Source organism: Bidens hawaiensis, unplaced genomic scaffold, assembly GCF_021521415.1.
Source record: "Bidens hawaiensis isolate Kalapana, Puna unplaced genomic scaffold, B.hawaiensis_p1.1 tig00044352_1, whole genome shotgun sequence".
NCBI classification, from domain to species: Eukaryota; Viridiplantae; Streptophyta; class Magnoliopsida; order Asterales; family Asteraceae; genus Bidens; species Bidens hawaiensis.
This window is the reverse complement of record NW_027505893.1, coordinates 22843-46543: the sequence shown is the minus strand read 5'-3', so window position 1 is coordinate 46543 and position 23701 is coordinate 22843. Positions and strand designations below refer to the sequence as shown.

At 36.5% G+C, this 23701-nt stretch overlaps 1 protein-coding gene across 1 annotated transcript; it reads left to right on the top strand.

Moving 5' to 3' along the window:
- Positions 1-5046: 5046 nt before the first annotated feature.
- Positions 5047-8889, top strand: LOC143615804 (coniferyl alcohol acyltransferase-like). The gene is made up of 4 exons (XM_077088830.1): positions 5047-5274; positions 5921-6232; positions 7672-8229; positions 8365-8889. Exons 1-4 carry the CDS (start codon positions 5170-5172, stop codon positions 8770-8772), a joined length of 1383 nt encoding a protein of 460 aa, XP_076944945.1. The 5' UTR covers positions 5047-5169; the 3' UTR covers positions 8773-8889.
- Positions 8890-23701: the final 14812 nt, after the last annotated feature.

The following is a 23701-nucleotide window of genomic DNA, read 5'->3' as shown; positions in this document are numbered from 1 at the left end:
TGTGTACTTTTCTTGCTCACTTCTATACCGAAAGTTCTTAAAGAAATCGGTGCATTGTGATATAATTTTTTTTATATACAAACAAAAAGATTGTTAGGTGTAAAAAACTATATGTGTACAATATTGGTAGACAAACATTTTGATTCATTGTATATTTGTATTATAAGTTTTATTTGCATGTTGAACTAACGAACATCGATCATGGATATCTAAAATATTGATAGTATGTTGGTCTTCTTAAGTTGTCTCATTTAGTTTTGTTGGTTCATTTTGAATAGTTTTAAAAATAGAACCAACTTAAGCATATTAATTAAAAGATTGAATAAATAAAGAGAGAAAATGATTATGGTTGTAAAAACAAATTAAAAACTTTAGTAAAAGAATTTTAACCTTCTCCAAATTAACAGGATGAAAAACATATCAAGATCAAAATATTAATGAAAATTCTAACCGGCCGGTGAAGAAAGGAAATATTCAAAGGAGCATATTATATATATTCAAAGGACCATACAATACGCAAAACGAGTAATAAACTTATTATGATGTGAAACGAAAACAAAATTTCTTAACTGCAAAAAAGGTTGATCCATTTTTTAATCATAGTTTATTGATCAACTCGTGATAAATTCGTTAATAAAAAATAAACAAATGTATATTAATCTATAATATATATAAACGAAGACCAAAAAATTCTAGGTGTCGCGATGTGGTCGCTCCTCCTTTTTATGGAAGCCACCATATTGCTCGATTTTTGAATAGTGAACTCTCATCGGTTTGACCCGAATAACTAAATCACGGGTCTTAACTAATTAATATCTACGATCCAAGCTTAATTCATCCATCTGCCCCAAACCTTTGATTGATTTTGTGGCTTAATCATTGCAGCTCTTCGAGTGATGACTTGCAAAGTATTTGTGTTCCTTTGTGCTACTCACGGGTTCTCTTTCTCCCTCTCTCAAACCCTAAAGCCGCTGGTCGATTAGGTCAATGGAGCCACTGCCTAACAAGGTCAATGGAGTCGCTGCCTAACAAGGTCGATTAGGTCAATGGAAGTGTGATAATATATTTCTGTTGTAGGTTGAAGCTACATACACTTTTGGGACCTCAAATTACTGGATTTAGAGGTGGAGGAGGTTAAAACTTTATAGTATTATATATTACCAAAAGTTTTGGGAAAACCTTCTCCAATAGCTCCTATTCAAATTTTTGTGAGGTAAATATCCATCTTAAACTCATATATTATTATTTAAAAAAGCATTAATTGTTGGCAGGAAAATCTAGGGACAAAAGCATTGATTCCTGTTTCTGTTTACAATCAACACAGGTATTAAGATTACAACAATCATCTAATTCTTCGTTAATTGTGTTTATTTACCGTATAGGTTGTGTATTTGTGTCTTACTCGTGTTGTCATGAACTCTAATTTCTGGTTTTTGATTGCGTTTCATGTAAGCATGTTTCTAATTGTTTAAGTTTGCTTTCAGTTAATTCACTGTTTGATCTAGGTAAGCAGTTAGGTGAATGAACTATAAAATATTAGTCCAACGGACTTCATGAAAAATTTGTGGGTTAGTTTTCCATATCTGTGGTGAGGTACCACAACCAAAAGAGATCTTTTTGTTGCAGATCATGTTATGAGTTTTTCCAGCTATTTGTTTAAATTTTTAAAACTTTCCATTAAACAACCTGCAACTATCAATAATTTTGTCAAGTAAAGCAACATTATTTACAAAATGTCAAACTAATACTTAAATTGTAAGTTGTTCATCAATGTATTAATAGTTGATAAACAATCAATCAACGAATATTTGATTAATGGTAAACTATCCGTAATTGATATGGTCAAAGAATATTTACAAAATGTCAAACTAATACTTAAATTACGAGACATGTAACATGAATGATGAATCAAGTAATCAACCAATAAAACAATGGTTTTTAGGATAATCAAAAAACATAACTTTCATGACAAACAAAATCATCTATAGAATACATTGTCGATCAACTTGGGAATTTGCTTTAACAAAATAAGTAACGAATTAATGTTGGATAAGTGGAAATGATATATATCTTTAACGGGGTCGAAACATTGTTTTACTTAATAAAGTACTAGCAAGAAGCTTAAATGAAACTGACATAAAACATAAATAAAAAAAATAATAATAAAGAATGAACAAAATGGAAAAACTACACTATTTGACACTTCAAAAGAAAAGGAAAATAAAAGAAAAATGTTGCCTTGATTTCTTCCATTGTTTTTATAGCCGATATCGTCCATATTAAAGATTTTATCATTCCTCTCACACCAAATGATATTATATCTACTGCTAATTTTTATTTTATATATTGGATGAACCTTGCCCAATTTGTCGCAAGGTCTGTTTGGATTCTTTTGGTGACCATGCGGTGCATTGCAAAGAATTGTCTGGCTTTAAATACAGACATGATCTGGTTAGGGATGTTCTGTGTGATGTTCTTAAACGGGCAGGGATTTCTGCTAAAAAGGAGGCCCCTGTTAACTTTCTCACGGATCCTATTGAAGGGAGGTCTACTTTACGACCAGCTGATATTCTTGTGTTCGGGTGGGCAGGGGGGAAACACGCCTGTGTGGATCTTACAGGAGTGTCTCCTCTTGTTGGGCTCAGGGACCGTGGGTTTGTTGTGGGTCAGGCTGCGTTGAAGGCTGAATCGGGCAAAGTTGTTAAACACGAGAAAGCTTGTTTAGATAATCAACATGTCTTTCTACCATTTGCCTTTGATACATTTGGTTTTCTGGCTCCAGAGGCTGTGAAATTTTTGAGTAGGGTTCAGCGCGTCATACACGGAACCTCTTCAGCTTCTAGGTCTCAAAGCTTCGTTTTTAGCAGGATTGGCTTTGCTGTTCAAAAGGGGGTTGCGGCGCAGCTTGTTGCCCGTTTGCCTGCCACTTTATTGTAATCGTTTTATAGTAAATTATATAAAACTTCGATTATATTGGATTATCAACAAACAATTTTTGGCGGATTTGATTATTTATTTATTTATGTGGATTCGACTATTGACGACGCAGGATACCTTTTCGTAGGCTAGCATACACGAGATCATGCCTAAAAAAAATAAAAAGGTTACCAACAGAAGAATCACCTAGGGTGACAAGGCAATGGCAAAAGAAATATGAAGAAATCCCCTCCAATAAGTGAAGGTCGGTCACTATCAAGGCGTTAGAAAATGACCCACTGCAATATTCTCGTTATTCAGTATAAATATCCTTGTACTTAAAGATAACAAGACATAATAAAAGAAGAGCGGTGTTTTGATTATATTGAGTGAGAAATCATTTGTAGAATTAATCATTCAATATAAGATCGTTCTTCTATGATCTTCTTTGTTGAGTTTTGCTAGCTCTTCATCTATGCTTGAATTTGTTGCTTCCATTACAAAGAAGAGGAGGTTGGTAATCCAAATATATATATATATATATATATATATATATATATATATATATATATATATATATATGGTGTTAGTCATGTTGCTATAGTATGATTAACTTGTTAAAGTAAATTTTATAAAAAAAAAGAAAAAGAAGTCATTTATATAATGTAAGAAAAGTCTTTTTAGACCTCTCAACAACTTAAATAGACACCAAGTGTTGCTCCTGCAATTATCCTATAGTTTATCATGTAAAGCAACACGATTTACAAAATGTCTAACCAAAGAAAATTATACTTAATACTGAAACTTGTTCAAAATAATGTATATTAATAGTTGATATATAATCGAACTAAAGCATATCGGATCAATAATAAACAATTCGCAATTGAAATGGTCACAACCTAAGCATAAGACAACTAACATAATTAACTAATTAATTACTATGCATACAAACATATAGAATTGACAATCGGTAAGACAAAATGGATAAATCTAGGGAAATAATGTCGACCAAGTCACGTACCATTTAAGTTTAAAGTTTAAAACTATTGGATGGTGATAAAAATTTTTATATGACCATGATTATTAATAAATTATTTTGTTAAATGTTAATAGCAAAAATGTGTGGAATTTTTTTTATTTCTTTTTTAAACCTGACAAAGAATTTAGTTGTGATGAAATTACCATGTACTTTGTACTTTGTAAAGAGGAAATTACCACATCAACTATCAAATTATAGAGGTAAGGTAGTGAAATTATCCAAATAGTCATAAAAGATCATTCGCGGGTCATTCAGGACTTCCTTAACAGTCACCAGCAGAACACCTCCATCACCCGTATAACTCAAGTCAGAGGAAGGATGATGAAAAGCTCCAAAGACCATCCACGGGCTACTTAAGACTTCCTCAGAAGTCACCCGCAAGACATTCTCATCAGGTGCGATATGACAGAAGAGTGAAATCAGCAATTCCGTTGTAACCAACTCCCTTTTAAAAGATTTACGTAAAGATCCTTTCTTGAAGGAAATTTGATATAGTAAACAATCAAAGGATGACAGCTGGCAAGACTGTTATAACCGTGCACATGGCCAGTTGTATCACCCTATCAAGAGCGGACATGTGTTCGGTTTGTTACAAAAAAAATCTTCTAGAAAGGGACATATGTAACAATAATATCCCCCTAACCACCGGCTATAAATACTCCTTTCATCATCATGAGGTATTCATTCACACTTCACGTATTACATCAATCACGCTAATTACTTTCTTTCTCTAAGAACGGTACTTATTCTCACGCCAAAGAGTGGTTACGGGAAGACTCTCACTCTTGTCCTTCGCGTAACTAGCTCACGGTGTTCTGTTTTGCAGGTTTCCGTCACTGGGCTTGTTGAGCTTTTACTCATATCGACGTATTATATGTTACTTGACCCGTATTCTGTGGAATGATCGGTCTAACCTATCCGAGTTTACATTCGTGCTTCTTCATGAATGAATATTTAATATGTCACGCACAGAATTAGTCAACCTAGGGAAAGGAATATTAATATGTCAAGTAGCTTTATATAATATGAATGCTTAGTTTTTATAAGTAATAATATAAGTTAAATTAACAATGACAATGATTCGAACCTATCAAGGGACCTTCCACACGGAAATGTGACTACTATATATACCTTCACATTTGCTAATACCAACCTGCATCCCTTTCTAAATCATATTCATATCTCTTTCAATTCTTATCTTCAATTTTCAAAACATGGGCAGTGATGGTAACTATTTCTTTGTGAAGGTGATTGACAAAGTAGTGGTGCATGCAGAAGAACCATGGACTGACCATTGGTTACCCTTTACAAACCTAGACTTGCTTGTGCCCAGGGGCGGACCTACATAGGTCCCATTGGTGTCCCGGGACACCAATGTTTTTTAAAAAATACTTAGAGACGATATACTAAATTTTGTAAGGACCCCATAAAAATTAATACTTGGAACCCATACTATTAAGGCTAAACTAGTATAGTGGAAATTCCCTTGTTTTTTCTTTGAGAGGTTGCAGGTTCAAGCCTTTCCATACTCAGTTTTTGTTGTTTTTTTATATCCTACTCAATATTAGTTATTTAGTTAGGGTATTTGTGTTTTTTTTAGTTTTTCTCATATAGTCATTGTCACCATCCAACATATATAATAACAACATGGGTTTTACATATTCTTTTATTAATTATCTTATTATGTAAGACCATATATATATATATATATATATATATATATATATATATATATATATATATAGCTTATGTTTATGTTTTTCGAGTATGAATAAAAATGAATTAAAAATGTATGTTCTATCTAGTTTCTAATCTAGATTCTTTCTACTTACTCGTTTCCAATGACACCATATTTCCGTGTTTTATTATGTTACTCGTCTCGACCCGACCCGAATAACGACCGACCTGAAAATTTTGTAAACCGAAAAAGTTGGGACCCCTTGACAAAAAATCCTGGGTCCGCCACTGCTTGTGCCACCTTTTGATGTTGGTTCTTTCTTTTGCTACAAGAAACCGGCACATGGCGATTTCCCCGACATTCTGAAAACCCTTAAAGATTCGTTATCTCGAGCTCTTACGTTGTACTATCCGCTCGCTGGCGAGATCCTGTGGAATGAAGCGGTTGGAGAGAATCAGTTTCGTTGCAATAACCATGGTGTGGACTTCATTGAAGCCGTTGCGGACGTGGAGCTTAAGGAACTCAATTTGTATAATCCTGATGAGAGCATTGAAGGTAAATTAGTACCCAAGAAGCTGCATGGGGTGCTTGCCATCCAGGTAATTTCTAATTATTACTAACTATGTTGCAATATATGTTTTTAAATTTCTTTTAGTTCCCGAGACTCAGAAACCAACAGCTTACATGTTTAATAGACTTTGTCTCTGTAAAACGTCAATTTTTATCGACATGCATCCAATAGTTTTAAACTTACAACATAAGTATCTTAACTATACATTAAACCCGAAACTGAATAGCTAATTTATATTATATTATGTTATTAAAGTAAATCATGGTTTTCACATGATTTAGAATAAAAAAAATAAATAAACTAAGATCCGAAGTTCATTAAATTTGGGGAAACTAGTTTAAACCTTAGACAGAGTGAGATATTTGTTGGGATGGTTAGTCCAACCGCTATATGTGTTTCGCTACGAGCTATATACGATCAACTATCATGAGTTTCATTTGCAACCGGTCGCCACTTGTTAGGGCATTCTCGGCAGATTCTCTATCTCTATATCTTTAGTTACACTAAAAAACACTATATTATTTTTCTCATATATGATTACATATTTTTTTTACATCTTTATCAGTAATCTTTATATTTCATTCACTTACAATCACTTTCAAATATATTAAAAAAATTAATAGAGGATGAACAATGTTCTTTTTAAATTTACTCAAAATTACCTATTTCTTTAAAATTTTCCCTCATCTCCACTCACAACCACATAACATCCTCTAAAAATTTTTAAAGAACTTCCTAACATAATTATAGAGGAGATGTCGAGAGTGCTCTTAATAAGACAAACAACTTTTTTATTTTAAATATGTAAAATTATAAAGTATGTGTTCAATTGCAAGCACAAGAGATTCTGCATGTTAATATTATAATTTTTTCATGTGTCCTTTTTAGTATTTCTAACGTTTTTTATATAGTATGCAATGATTATTAATCATATTTCTTTAACAAATGGTTTGTGTTGGCCGGAGTAAAAAGTCGGATTGAGTTTGATTGTTTAGGTGAAAGAAAGTAAAAAAGTCGAATTGAGTTTGTCGGATTGAGTTTGATTGTTCAGGTGAAAGAAAGTAAAAAAGTCGGATTGAGTTCGAGAAATTAGTCTTTTAATGAAAGGTCAGTTTAAGTTGGTTTGTGACGGTGATGAATAGTCTACATATCTACAAACAATACAACGACTCATGTATGTTTGTTATTGGGTCCTACTAGGGACACCAGACACCCTCTTATATATCCGAATATGTATGTGTCGGACTGTCGGTCATGTTATGATTATTTGACATTAAAAATCCAAAAAGTTGATATAGCCAACAGTTTTATAGTAACAACGTGGCCCATATGATCATTTATCAAATATTCAAATGTTTTAATAGTCAACGTTTATACCATGTAATTGTATCTAGTTACTTCATATTAAGTATATGAATATAAATCGAATCAACTTATTATAATAGCATTGTCTATCATAAAATACAGGTTACCGAGTTAAAATGTGGAGGTATAGTGATAGGATGCATGTTTGATCATCGGGCAGCTGACGGATACTCAGCCAACATGTTTATTTCATCATGGGCGGACTTAGCTCGATCTGAAACCCCATCTATGATACCCACTTTTAATAGGTCCATTCTCAATCCAAGGAGCCCAACCACTTATTCATCATCAATCAACGACGTGTTTGCTTTATTTGAACCACCAACAAAGCCAAACCATGACGAAAACGATGTAAATAGTGACCACGAACTCATTAACCGTGTATATTACATTGAGGTAGAGCAACTTAACAAACTACAATTGTTGGCAAGTGAGAATGGCCGAAGGAGCTCAAAACTAGAGGCATTCACTTCTTTCTTGTGGAAGATAGTTGCATTGAGCATGGAAGACTCGGGAAATCACAATAAAATGTGTAATGTGGCTCTAGCGGTAGATGGACAGAGTAGGTTGAGTGAGGGAGATGGAGAAGAGAAAGAAAAACTAATGACTTCTCACTTTGGCAATGTTTTATCAATGCCATCTGGATTGAAAAGAGCCGAGGTACTTAATGAACTCGTTTAAGAGTTAATTTGCTTGTAAAGTATTAGTGATATATATCATGTTTTCTTAACCACCTATATGATGGTATGCATTTTAATGATGGATAACCTAATTCACTTTGATTTGAAACATTAGGAGTTGAAGGAGATGTCATTAAGCAATATAGCTACGGATGTTCACGAGTTCTTGCAGACAGCCATCACAAAAGATCATTTCTTGGACGTAATAGACTGGGTGGAAGAACGTCGCACAAAGCCACTAGTAGCAATTGCATTTGCTAGCAAAGAAATGTCAGTGATGGTGTCATCAGGAACACGATTTCACATCATGGACAAGATGGTTTTCGGGTGGGGCAAAGTGGTGTTTGGATCATGTCATGTCCCATATGGCAGGCAAGACTGCTATGTGATGACATTACCTAATCCAACCAATCATAATGATTGGGTTGTCTACATGCATTTGCCAGTGAAACAAATGAACTACATTGAGTCCCATGCCAATCACATGTTCAAGCCCATAAATTCTGATTACCTTCAAATTTAATGTGTCGATATGCATAATTTCATGTTGGTTTGATGTTTATTTTATTTTGGAACGAAATATTGTTTGTTGTTATGACCAAAAAAAATGTATACTGAAGTTGCTTGTTTTTGGATTGTTGATGTGTATGTGTTAACATAATTTATTATGAAAATGAAGTTTATAATAGATTTATTCTGAACTATGTTATTGATCCTTGTATGACACAGGTGAAAATATAAAGATCATAGATTAAACACGTATATAATTTCAAACATACAAAAATGACATTAAATAGTAAAATGTTTACAGACAAAATTTTAAACTTTAAAACATAAACTTGTAAACTACAAAATAATTCCTTATAACCCATATTTGTTTTTCGTTTATAACTTTAAATAGTTTATCTAAAATAAGAATTTTAAGCTCGTTTCTACTTTCACTTTTAATAAAGCTATATAAAGTTGACTATGTGTAAAAATTGAGTCTTTCTAGTATATGTCAACTCTTTTTAGAAATTGACTTTGACTTTTGTTGATCGTCACTGCAAAACAAAGTGGAACGGGAAACTGTCTTCTCCTAAACTTATTCAAAAGTCTCTTATCTGAAAGCGTTAGACTGCTACGAGTAATATAAGTGTGATAATGTATTTGAAATTGCTTAATTATCCATAAATATTGACATATTGTTTGTTGTTATGAAAAAAAAAATGTATACTGAAGTTGCTTCTTTTTCGAATGTTGATATGGATGTGATAACAGAATTTATTATGAATATGAAGTTTATAATAGATTTATTCTGAATATGAAGGCATAAAAAATGTATAATACTGGTTAGAGAAAGTGACCTATTAAAGCGATTTTGGAAGTTTTCAGATATGTTTTTTAACAAAATTTTTCAAAAGTTTCTTCTTATTAAAGAATCATTTTATATGTACTTTTTAAAAACGTTTTAATTTTTTGCAAAAATTTTCATTAATCTTTCAAAAATTTCTATTTTATATTTCTATAAAACATCTTTTTAGTTCTTTTTTTAATATTGTTACATTTTTTTAAAAGAGTATTTTACAAAGCTTTTTTTTTATAAAACCTTTTTAAAAGGTTATTGGATTTTAATAATACTTATTATCTGGTATTAGCCAACAATAATTCTTTTTCATTTTATCGTCACTAGCGGTACCAAATTTCTTAAGGTTGACCCATGGTGGTCTTCCATTATAAATGACTTAACGACATTATAATTTTTTCCGAATTTTAAACTAATTTTTAGGGCTTTTGATAGAAAGAAGAAAACGAATCAATTGATGTAAAACTTAACTCAAAACTAGGGATGAGCAAAATCGGTACCGCTACCGATTGGTACCGGTACCGGGTACCGAAATCGGTACTGAATCGGTACCAAAGTTATAAGTTTCAGGATCAGTACGGTACCAGTATTTCCCGATTTTTTACCTTCAGTACCGGTATATTCCCGGTATCGTCCCGGTACCGGTACCGAACCGAAAATTTCGGTACAGGTACCAAGAATTAGCGAAATTTGGGATCGGGGTTTCGGTACCGGTACCGGTACGGTACTGTGCTCATCCGTACTCAAAACAGTGATCCAAACGACTTAAGTTTTGTTAATTGAAAGTTCAAACACACGTATTGAAGCAAAAATCAAGTCGTTTGAATCACTGTTTCGAGTTAAGATTTACATCAGTCGATTCGTATTCTCCTTCCTATCAAAAGCCCTAAAAATTAGTTTAAAATTTGGAAAAAAAAATATAACGTCGTTAAGTCCTTTTTAACGGAGACCATTGGGGGCCAACTTTTGAAATTTGGGACCGCCAAATGAATATGGATTATTATCGATCAACACCAGTCAATACGGATTATTAAAATCCAATAAACCTTTTAAAAATTAATGATTTTCCAAGGAAGTGTATGATAAGTTTTTGTGATTTTTTTAAAAAAAGGATGACGGGTATGAGAAGGTAGTTCAACCTAACACTTTAAACCTCTCACCACACTTTAAACCTCTCCCAGATTTCATTGTCATGATTTCAATATGTATTTTTAACTCAACTATAATAATAGTACTTATAATAAGGGTGTAGTATATAATCTTATCCCATATAACGTAACGTCTACTTCACAATCTTCTAAACGGTGATTTGTTTCTATTGACCCATTTTTTGCACACTAAGGAAAACTTATGTATCGTCACTGATGAGAAATTAGTAAATTAACATATAGAGAGAAGTATGAGCTTGATGCATATTAACTTCTAATGGAGTTATGTTTTAATTTAGCTTTTGTATATAGTCAAGTTTACAATATTTAAGTAGATGGAAAGTAAATAACTATAAATCAGGATTAAATGGATTGCGCTAAACCGGAATACGAGATTACCTGATTATGTCTTTTTTTTCTTTTAACTGTGTTTGAAACCACTTCCAATACTCAGGTGAGTTTTTCTGAGATGCAACATGACCTGTCTATACTGATTTAACACTTCATTCCTGACTCACCCAAGAACACCATCAAGAAAGAAACCCGTCACAGTGGGAATACTCTCTTGAGTAAAGTTTCAAACTTGAGACCATGATCCAAAACATTAACCATCACCCTCATGTTATTGAACTGAAAAACAACTTATCTAATTATGTCTGATTTAAAGTACATTTTTAAAGAGTAAGATATGAGATTAGGTATGAAAGTTTTTTAAATGAGAATTTATTAAATGTTCATGTATATATTTAATTTCGGTCAAAATCTAGAGTATGCAATAAACTAAAACCAATGGGTTTAGACTTTAGAAAGTCATGTACGGACCTTTCTTAATTTATTACGAATTTATTAACTAAAATGTATTATGACGACTTAAGTAACTAACACATAAAGTATAGAAGCTTAAGAGTTGACTATTTATGTAGAAAGGAACATGCATAAAGAAATTAATATTTGGTTATTCATACTATTTTTTGAAATTTATAAATCAAGTTTTTACATATAAAATTAACATGTGTTTTGGATACCTAATCTAAGAAAGCAGCTTTTGTATCCTCGGAAATAAAGATAACGTTTGTCTGCATCCCACTCTTACTAGACCATGCATGTAACTACACTATGGATGAAAGGTATAATGGTTGTTGTTGTGTTTGGTTACCACATATGAATCCTAAATAGCAACAACACGTTGAATTAGCGCTTGTGACATCAAACTTTAATATTTATATACGTAGGAGCAAGATTTAAAAGTACAATATAGGGATGTTCGGAGTAAAAAGATATATAGTTTATACTTGATTACTTGAACACTAATGATAGTACGATGATGTTCCTTTTAAACGAAACTTGTAAACTCTATAATTATCTCTAATTTTAGATTATCCGTTGCTAATTACCTATTACTATCTTCTTATTACGCAAGTGATACTTATTTTTGTATCAACATATATATATTACTTAACAGTATATTTAACATGTCACATTTTTTTTAGTTTTTGAAAAACTAATGATATATCCAATAACTGTGGGTATACCAGACTTCTAACAGGTAATTACACCCAATAAAAACCATACTCATATCTAATATCTTACTAACTACGAAGGGAATTAGCAGACAATTATCAAGACACGTTTAAACTTAGTCAACTAGAGAAAACAGTATTCAATATGAAAAAGAGCTACAACTAATTAATTAGAATACTTTGCAAATAGTTCAAATAAATAATGACAACTCGAACTTATCCAAATAGTTCAAATAAAAGTAAACAAACTTTGCTAAGAGCAGCGGATGCGTAACGTTGTGAACCCACACACCCACTGGCCCAATAATCATCGGCTACCACCTCAGCCGTTATGAACCCATAGAAACCCGAACCTACCGGCGTCATGTTACCCGCCCAACCCTCTGCTCCCTCACTCCCCTACATGCACAAACATGCTCCTCTCTCATCTCCTTTCTCCCAATTGTGTCGCCCTTTCGCCTGGAATTGACACCTAGTGTGGAAATTGGGGAGGGCAGCGGCGGCGTACATGGGGTATCCAAGGGCACTACCTGTTGCCCACCACACCACCCTAATGTTAACATGCACCCTTTTCTTTATCTATTGTGTGTATCTTTTGTTGATGTCAAACCTTCACCCTTTTGGCCTTTTCTTTATCTACAATTAGTATGGACCATACTCATATCTAATATTTATTTATTCATTCTCTTCAACAAATGAGCATTAACGTGGTACCAAATATGTTAGACCATGCGTAGTGGGCGTTTTAAGCCCACAAAACACCTAAAGTGTTAGGATCAGACGGGTCACACACACGAACACAAATCACACACCACTCGGCTCACAATCAAAAAACAACACAAAGATTTATAGTGGTTCGGTCCGGCTCTGACCTACATCCACTCTCGGTAACTAGGAGGTTTTTATTACTTGTTTGATGATGTAAAACAGATACAAGACCAGTCTCTTATATAGAGATTATATAGGAATTTGTCAGAAAAAGAAATTAATGTTGCAGAAGAAATTGATAACACACAGTTGTCTTCAGCCACTTCTTTTGACAGGCTGCAAACATGGTTGCAGTTTTCACACATGTTTTTCTGGCTCTGTTTTTTTTTGACAAACCACAAGAGTGGCTTCACACTCAACAATCTCCTACTTAAAGCCACAGAACAATCTTCACCTATACTTCAACCGTGCTTCTGTAATTCTGTAAGAAACTTCTGATCTTAGTACATTCCTAGTTACCCGACCTTCTCTTCAATTATCCTGAAGGCCAGTTGAAGCTATGCAAAGCTTCAACTTCTCTAAGGGGACAACCTTAGTCAACATATCAGCTGGATTTTCAGTTCCTTTGATCTTCTTCAACTTCAGAGTACCATCACTAACTTTCTCTCTGATGAAGTGATATCTCAGCTGTATGTGTTTCGTCTTTGAATGGAAGACATGATTCTTTGCAAGATGAATTGCACTTTATTTATCATAGAATAATGCACAATCATCCTGTTCTTTGCCAAGTTCGTTTAGAAAATTCTTCAACCATATAAGCTCTTTGCTTGCTTCAGCAAATGCCATATACTCTGCTTCAGTGGTTGAAAGGGCAACACTTTTCTGTAGTTTAGACATCCAACTTACCGCAGTGCCTCCCACTGTAAAGACATACCCGGTAGTGCTTTTGAATGATTATTTGCAACCACCAAGGTCTGCATCTGCAAAGCCTTTCATAATAACATCTTTCCCTTTAAAATGCAATGCCACTTTTGAAGTCCCCTTCAAATATCTTAGCAACCACTTAACTGCTTCCCAATGTTCTCTACCTGAATTAGACATAAACCGACTAACAACTCCCACTGCATAAGTAATATCTGGTCTCGTGCATACAATTGCATACATGAGGCTACCAACTGCAGATGGATACGGAACTTTAGCCATTTCTGCTTTGTCTTTTTCTGATTTGGGTGAATGATCTTTGTAAAGCTTAAAGTGGCCTCCCAAGGGTGTGCTTCTGATCTTGGCATCTTTAAGGCTGAATTTATCTAACACTTTCTCAATGTACTTCTCTTGAGAGAGTGTCAAAGAACCATCTTCTTTGTTTCTGAAAATACTCATCCCGATTATTTGGTTTGCAGCTCCTAAGTCTTTCATTTCGAACTCTTCAGACATTTGCTTCTTTAACTTCTTGGTTTCTGTCATTTCTGAACCTGCAATCAACATATCATCTACATAGAGAAGTAAAATGATATAAGAACCATTGAACTTCTTTATGTAACAAAAATGGTCATTGTCACATCTCTTGTAACCAACTCTTCCCATGAAGTTATCAAACTTCAAGTACCATTGTCTAGGAGCTTGCTTCAGACCATACAATCTCTTCTTCAATTTACACACCAAGTTTTCTTTACCTTTAACCTGAAAACCTTATGGTTGTGTCATGTAGATTTCTTCTTCTAGATCACCGTGTAGAAAAGCTGTCTTGACATCTAGTTTCTCTAGATGCAAGCCTTCTGCTGCTACAAGACTGAGAACAAGTCTGATAGTGGTCATCTTCACTACTGGAGAGAATATCTCATTGAAATCGATTCCCTCCATCTGCTGAAAACCCTTGACTACTAATCTTGCTTTGTACCATTTGGTACCATCATATTCATCCTTGACCCTGAAAACCCATTTGTTTTGAAGAGCCTTCTTACCAGCTGGAAGCTTTGTTAAGTGCCAGGTCTTGTTCTTCTCAAGCGACTTAATTTCATCTTTCATTGCTATCTCCCACTGCAATGAATCTTTCAACCCCATAGCTTCAGAGTAACATTGAGGTTCACCATTTTCAGTCAAAAGAATGTATTTGACTGATGGTGAGTACCGGTTTGGCGGTCAAGTGGCTCTAGATGATCTTCTTTGTTGATTTTGAGGTGTTTTTGGGGATTCTGTAGTTTGAGGAGCAACTTCTTCTACTTCTTCTTACTCAGAATCATTACTAGAATCATCCCTTGAGCTTCCACTGTCGCTTGACTCATTCCCATTTTCTGGAATGTCGACTGAAGCTTCTTTTCTTTTTTCACTTTCAAACTCAACACTTTCTTTCTGAACTTCTTGTCTCTTGGTGTTTCTGTCTTTGTATAATTCGTTTTCATTAAAGACGACATTCTTGCTTCTGATTACTTTTATGCCTTCATTATCCCAAAGCCTGTAACCCATTTCTTCTGACCCATAACCAATGAATGTGCACTTCTTGGACATTGAGACTAGCTTATCTCTTTCACCACTTTCTAACAAATCATAAGCACTATAACCACATACTCGTAAGTGTTCGAGACTTACCTCATTTCCTTGCCCCATTTCTTCAGGCAACTTGAAATCTAAGGGAACGGTTGGTGAACGGTTGATCAAGTAGGCTGTAGTGTTAACTGCATCGGCCCAGAATGTTTTGGAGACTTTTACCAGTATTGCCAAAGGGGTATGTTCACCGAGCCGGAGAAAAAGCTGAGTATGGGTCGAACCAATGAATCGGATCAGAAATTCTGTTTTGGAGACTTCCATACAATATTTTATAAATATAAGAAAAAATCGGATCAATAATTATGCCCTGACACCACCCCGGGGCTCGTTCGAAATTTTGCCAGTATTGCCAAAGGGGTATGTTCACTGAGCCGGAGAAAAAATGAGGATGGGCCGAACCACTGAATTGGATTTGAAATTAGGTCCTAGAGACTTCCATAAAATATTTTATAAACATGCGATAGAATCGGATCAATAATTATTCCCTGACGCCACCCCGGGATACGTTCGAAAATTTGCCAGTAATGCCAAAGGGGTATGTTCAGTTAGCCGGAGAAAAAACAGAGTATAGGTCAAACCACTGAATCGGATCAGAGATTCGGTCTTGGAGTATTCTATACAATATTTTATAAATAAACGAAATAATTGGATCAATAATTATGCCCTGACTTGCCAGTATTGCCAAAGGGGTATGTTCAACGAGCCGGAGAAAAAACTGAGAATTGGTCGAACCACTGAATCGGATCAGAAATTCGGTCTTGGAGACTTCCATACTATATTTTATACACATACAAAAGAATCAGATCAATAGATATGCCCTGACGCCGCCCTAGGACCCGTTCAAATTTTGGCAGTATTGCCAAAGGGATATGTTCACCAAGCCGGAGAAAAAACTGAGTATGGGTCGAACCACCATATCGGCTCAGAAATTCGGTCTTGGATACTTCCATACAATATTTTATACACATACGAAAAAATCAGATCAATAATTATGCTCCGACGCCACCACGGGGACCGTTCAAAATTTTGCCAGTATTGCCAAAGGGGTATTTTCACCTAGCCGGAGAAAAAACTGAGTATGGGTCGAACCACTGAATCGGATCAGATATTAGGTTCTGGAGACTTCCATACAATATTTTATAAACATACGATAGAATCGGATCAATAATTATTCCCTGACGCCTCCCCGGGGCCCGTTCGAAAATTTGCCAGTAATGCCAATGGGGTATGTTCACCGAGCCGGAGAGAAAACTGATTATGGATCGAACCACTTAATCGGATCAGAGATTCGGTCTTGGAGACTTCCATACAATATTTTATACACATACGAAACAATCGGATAAATAATTATGCCCAAACGCCACCGCGGGGGCCGTTCGAAATTTTGCCAGTATTACCAAAGGGGTATGTTCACCGAGCCGGAGAAAAAATGAGTATGGGTCGAACCACTGAATCGGATCAGAAATTCGATCTTGGAGACTTCCTTACAATATTTTATACACATACGAAAAAATCGGATCAATAATTATGCCCCGACGCCACCATGGGACCATTCAAAATTTTGATATTATTGCCCAAGGGGTATGTTCACCAAGACGGAGAAAAAACTGAGTATGGGTCGAAGAACTGAATCGGATCAGAAACCAGTTCTAGAGAATTCCATACAATATTTTATAAACATACGATAGAATCGGATTCAATAATTATGCCCTGACGCCACCGCGGGGCCCGTTCGAAAATTTGCCAGTATTGCCAAAGGGGTATGTTCACCAAGCCGGAGAAAAAACTGAGTATGGATCGAACCACTGAATCGGATCAGAAATTCGGTTCTGGAGACTTCCATACAATATTTTATGCACATACGAAACAATCAGATCAATAATTATGCCCTGATGCCACCGCGGGGCCCGTTCGAAATTTTAGCAGTATTGCCAAAGGGATATGTTCACCGAGCCGGAGAAAAAACCGTGTATGGGTCGAACCACGGAATCAGATCAGAAATTCGGTCTTGGAGGCTTCCATACAATATTTCTTACACATACGAAAGAATCGGATCAATAATTATGCCCCAACGCCACCCCGGGGACCATTCAAAATTAAGCGAGTAATGCCAAAGGGGTATGTTCACCGAGCCGGAGAGAAACTGAGTATGGGTCGACCCACTGAATCGGATCAGAATTTCGGTTCTGGAGACTTCCATACAATATTTTATAAACATACGATAGAATCGGATCAATAATTATACACTGACACCACCCCGGGGCCCGTTCGAAAATTTGCTAGTAATGCCATAGGGGTATGTTCATTAAGCCGGATAAAAAACTGAGTATAGGTCGAACCACTGAATCGGATCAGAGACTCGGTCTTGGAGACTTCCATACAATATTTTATACACATACGAAAGAATCGGATCAATAATTATGCGCTGACGCCACCTCGGGGCCCGTTCGAAATTTTGCCAGTAATGCCAAAGGGGTATGTTCATCGAGCTGGAGAAAAAACTGAGTATAGGTTGAACCACGGAATTGGATCAGAAATTCGGTTTTGGAGACTTCCATACAATATTTTATAAACATACGATAGAATCGGATGAATAATTATTCCCTGACGCCACCTGGTACCCGTTCGAAAATTTGCTAGTAACGCCAAAGGGGTATGTTCACCGAGCCGGAAAAAAAACTGAGTATGGGTCGAACCACTGAATCGGATCAGAGATTCGGTCTTGGAGACTTCCATACAATATTTTATACACATAGGAAAGAATCGGATCAATAATTATGCCCAAACGCCACTGCGGGGCTCGTTCGAAATTTTGCCAGTATTGCCAAAAGGGGAATGTTCACCGAGCTTGAGAAAAACTGAGTATGAGTCGAATCACATAATCGGATCAAAAATTCGGTCTTGGAGACTTCCATACAATATTTTATTCACATACGATAGAACTGGATCAATACTTATTCCCTGACGCCACCCCGTGGCCCGTTCGAAATTTTGGCTTTATTTCCTTAGGGGTATGTTCACCGAGCCGGAGAAAAAACTGAGTATGAGTCGAACCACTGAATTGGATCAGTAATTCGGTCTTGGAGACTTCCATACAATATTTTATAAACATACGATAGAAATTGATCAATAATTATTCCCTGACGCCACCTCGGGGCACGTTCGAAAATTTTCCAGTATTGCCAAATGGGTATGTTCACCGAGCCGGAGTAAAAACTAAGTACGGGGGGAATCACTGAATCAGATCAGAAATTCGGTCTTGGAGACTTCCATACAATATTTTATACACATACGAAAGAATCGGATCAATAATTATGCCCTGACGCCGCCCTGGTGCCCGTTCGAAATTTTGCTAGTATTGTCAAAGGGGTATGTTCACCGAGCCGGATAAAAAACTAAGTATGGGTCGAATAACTGAATCGGATCAATAAATCGGTCTAGAAGACTTCCATACAGTATTTTATACACATAAGATAGAATTGGATCAATAATTATTCCCTAACGCCACCCCAGGGTCCGATCGAAAATTTTCCATTATTGCCAAAGAGGTATGTTCACCGGGCCGGAGAAAAAAATGAGTATGGGTCGAACCACTGAATCGGATCAGAAATTTGGTCTTGAAGACTTCCATACAATATTTTATAAACATACGATAGAATTGGATCAATAATTATTCCCTAACGCCACCTCGGGGCCCGTTCGAAATTTTGCCAATATTGCCAAAGGGGTATGTTCACCGAGCCGGAGAAAAAACTGAGTATGGGTCCAGCCACTAAATCGGATCAGAAATTCGGCCTTGGAGACTTCTATACAATATTTTATACACATACGAAAAAATCGGGTCAATAACTACGCCCTGACACCACTTCACGGCCCGTTCGAAATTTTGCCAGTATTGCCAAAGGGGTATTTTCATCGAGCCGGAGAAAAAACTAAGTATCGGTCGAACCACTGAATCAGATCAGAAATTCGGTATTGGAGACTTCCATACAATATTTTATAAACATACGATAGAACAGGGTCAATAATTATGCCCTGACGCCACCCTGGTGCTGTTCGAAAATTTGAAAGTATTGACAAAGTGGTATGTTCACCGAGCCGGAGAAAAAACTGAGTATGGGTCGAACCACTGAATTCGTCAGAAATTCGGTCTTGGAGACATCCATACAATATTTTATAAACAAGTGATAGAATCGGATCAATAATTATACCCTGACGCCACCTCGTGGCCCGTTCGAAATTTTGCCAATATTGCCAAAAGGGTATGTTCACCGAACAGGAGAAAAAATTGAGTATGGGTCGAACCACTGAATCGGATCAGAAATTCGGTCTTGGAGACATCCATATAATATTTTATAAACATACGATAGAATCGGATCAATAATTATGCCCTGACGCCACCTCGGAGCCCGTGCTATATTTTTCCAGTATTGCCAAAGGGGTATGTTCATCAAGCCGGAGATAAAACTGAGTATGGGTCGAACCATTGAATCAGATCCGAAATTTGGTCTTGGAGACTTCCATATAATATTTTATACACATACGAAAGAATCGGGTCAATAATTATGCCCTGACGCCACTTCGGGGCCCGTTCGAAATTTTTCCAGTATTGCCAAAGGGGTATGTTCACCGAGTCGGAGAAAACCTGAGTATGGGTCGAACCACTGAATCGGATCAGAAATTCGGTCTTGGAGACTTCCATACAATATTTTATACACATTCAAAAGAATCGGGTCAATAACTATGCCCTGAAGACACTTCGTGACCCGAACGAAATTTTGCCAGTATTGCCAAAAGGGTATGTTCTCCGAGCCGGAGAAAAAACAGAGTATGGTTCGAACCACTGAATCAGATCAGAAATTCGGTCTTGGAGACTTCCATATAATATTTTATACACATACGAAAGAATCGGATCAATAATTATGCCCTTACGCCACCCCGGGGCCCCTTCGAAATTTTGCAAGTATTACCAAAGGGGTATGTTCTCCGAGCCGAAGAAAAATTGAGTATGGGTCGAACCACTGAATCGGATCAGAAATTCGGTCTTGGAGACTTCCATACAATATTTTACACAGATACAAAAGAATCGGATTAATCAGAATGCCCTAACGCCAACCCGGGGCCCGTTCGAAATTTGCCAGTATTGCCAAAGGGATATGTTCTCCGAGCCAGAGAAAAAACTTAAGTATGGGTGGAACAACTGAGTCAGATCAGAAATTCGATCTTGAAGACTTCCATACAATATTTTATACACATACGAAAGAATCGGGTCAATAACTATGCCCTTTCGCCACTTCACGGCCCGTTCAAGTTTTGTCAGTATTTCGAAAGGGGTATGTTCATCGAGCCAGAGAAAAAACTGAGTATCGGTCGAACCATTGCAGCGGATCAGAAATTCGATCTTGGAGACTTCCATACTATATTTAATAAACAGAATCAGATCAATAATTATGCCTTGACGCCACCCCGGGGCCAGTTTGAAATTTTGAAAGTATTTCCAATGGGGTATGTTCACCGAGCCGGAGAAAAAACTGATTATGGGTCGAACCACTGAATCGTATCAGAAATTCGGTCTCGGAGACTTCCATTCAATATTTTATACACATACGGAAAAATCGGGGCAATATTTTATAAACGTACGAAAAAATCCAGTATTGACAAAGGGGTATGTTCACCAAGCCGGAGAAAAAACTGAGTATGGGTCGAACCATTGAATCAGATCCGAAATTTGGTCTTGGAGACTTCCATATAATATTTTATACACATACGAAAGAATCGGGTCAATAATTAAGCCATGACGCGACTTCGGGGCCCGTTCGAAAATTTTCCAGTATTGCCAAAAGGGTATGTTCACCGAGTCGGAGAAAAACCTGAGTATGGGTCGAACCACTGAATCGGATCAGAAATTCGGTCTTGGAGACTTTCATACAATATTTTATACGCATTCAAAAGAATCGGGTCAATAATTATGCCATGAAAACACTTCGCGACCCGAACGAAATTTTGCCAGTATTGCCAAAAGGGTATGTTCTCCGAGCCGGAGAAAAAACCGAGTATGGTTCGAACCACTGAATCAGATCAGAAATTCGGTCTTGGAGACTTCCATATAATATTTTATACACATACGAAAGAATCGGGTCAATAACTAAGCCCTGTCGCCACTTCACGGCCCGTTCAAATTTTGTCAGTATTTCGAAAAGGGTATGTTCATCGGGCCAGAGAAAAAACTGAGTATCGGTCGAACCATTGAATCGGATTAGAAATTCGGTCTTGGAGACTTCCATACAATTTTTTATAAACAGATCGGATCAATATATATGCCTTGACGCCACCCCGGGGCCAGTTTGAAATTTTGAAAGTATTTCCAAAGGGATATGTTCACCGAGCCAGAGAAAAAACTGAATATGGGTAGAACCACTTAATCGGATCAGAAATTCAGTCTCGGAGACTTCCATTCAATATTTTATACACATACGAAAAAATCGGGTCAATAATTATGCCCTGACGCCTCCCCGTGCCCCGTTCGAAAATTTTCCAGTATTGCCAAAGAAATATGTTCACCAAACCGGAGAAAAAACTGAGTATGGGTCGAACCACTGAATCGGATCAGAAATTCGGTCTTGTAGACTTTCATTAAATATTTTATACACATGAAGAAATCGGGTCAATAATTATGCCCTGACGCCACCTCGGGGCCCGTTCGAAATTTTTCCAGTATTTCCAAAGGGGTATGTTCACCGAGCGGGAGAAAAAACTGAATATGGGTCGTACCACTGAATCGGATCAAAAATTCGGTCTTGGAGACTTCCATACAATATTTTATACACATAAAAAGGAATCGGGTCAATAACTACGCCCTTACGCCACTTCGCGACCCGTTCGAAATTTTGCCTGTATTGCCAAAGGGGTATGTTCATCGAGCCGGAGAAAATACTGAGTATGGGTCGAACCGCTGAATCAAATCAGAAATTCGGTCTTGGAGACTTCCGTACAATATTTTATACACATACGAAAGAATCGGATCCATAATTATGCCCTTACTCCACCCCGGGGCCCCTTCGAAATTTTGCAAGTATTGCCAAAGGGGTATGTTATCCGAGCCGGAGAAAAACTGAGTTTGGTTCGAACCACTTAATTAGATCAGAAATTCGGTCTTGAAGACTTCCATAAAATATTTTAATAACATACGAAAGAATCGGGTCAATAACTATGCCCCGACGCCACTTCACGGCCCGTTCGAAATTTTGTCAATATTGCCAAAGGGATATGTTCATCGAGCCGGAGAATTGCTAAAGGGGATTTTCACCGAGCCGGATCAATAATTATGCCCTGACGCCACCCCGGGGTCCGTTCGAAATTTTGAAAGATTTGCTAAAGGGGATGTTCACCAAGCCGGAGAAAAAACTTAGTATGGGTCGAACCACTGAATTGGATCAGAAATTAGGTCTTGGAGACATCCATAGAATATTTTATAAACATACGACAGGATCGGATCAATAATTATGCCATAACGCCACCTCGGGCCCGTTCGAAATTTTGCCAGTATTGTCAAAGGGGTATGTTCACCGAGCCGGAGAAAAAAATGAGTATGGGTCGAACCACTAAATCAGATCAAAAATTCTGTCTTAGTGATATCTATATAATATTTTATAAACATACGATAGAATCGGAACAATAATTATGCCTTGACGCCACCTGGGGGCCCGTTCGATATTTTTCCAGTATTGCCAAAGGGGTATGTTCACCAAGCTGGAGAAAAAACTGAGTATGGGTCGAACCACTGAGTCATATCAAAAATTCGAGCTTGGAGACTTCCATATAATATTTTATACACATACGAAAGAATCGGATCAATAATTATGCCCTTACGCCATCCTGGGCCCCTTCGAAATTTTGCAAGTATTACCAAAGGGGTATGTTCTCCGAGCCGAAGAAAAACTGAGTATGGGTCGAACCACTGAATCGGATCAGAAATTCGGTCTTGGAGACTTCCATACAATATTTTACACACATACAAAAGAATCGGGTCAATAACTATTCCCTAACGTCAGTTCGCCCCCCGTTTGAAATTTTGCCCGTATTGCCAATGGGGTATGTTCATCGATTTAGAGAAAAAACTGAATATGGGTCGAAGCATTGAATCAGATCAGAAATTCGGTCATGGAGACTTCTATACAATATTTTATA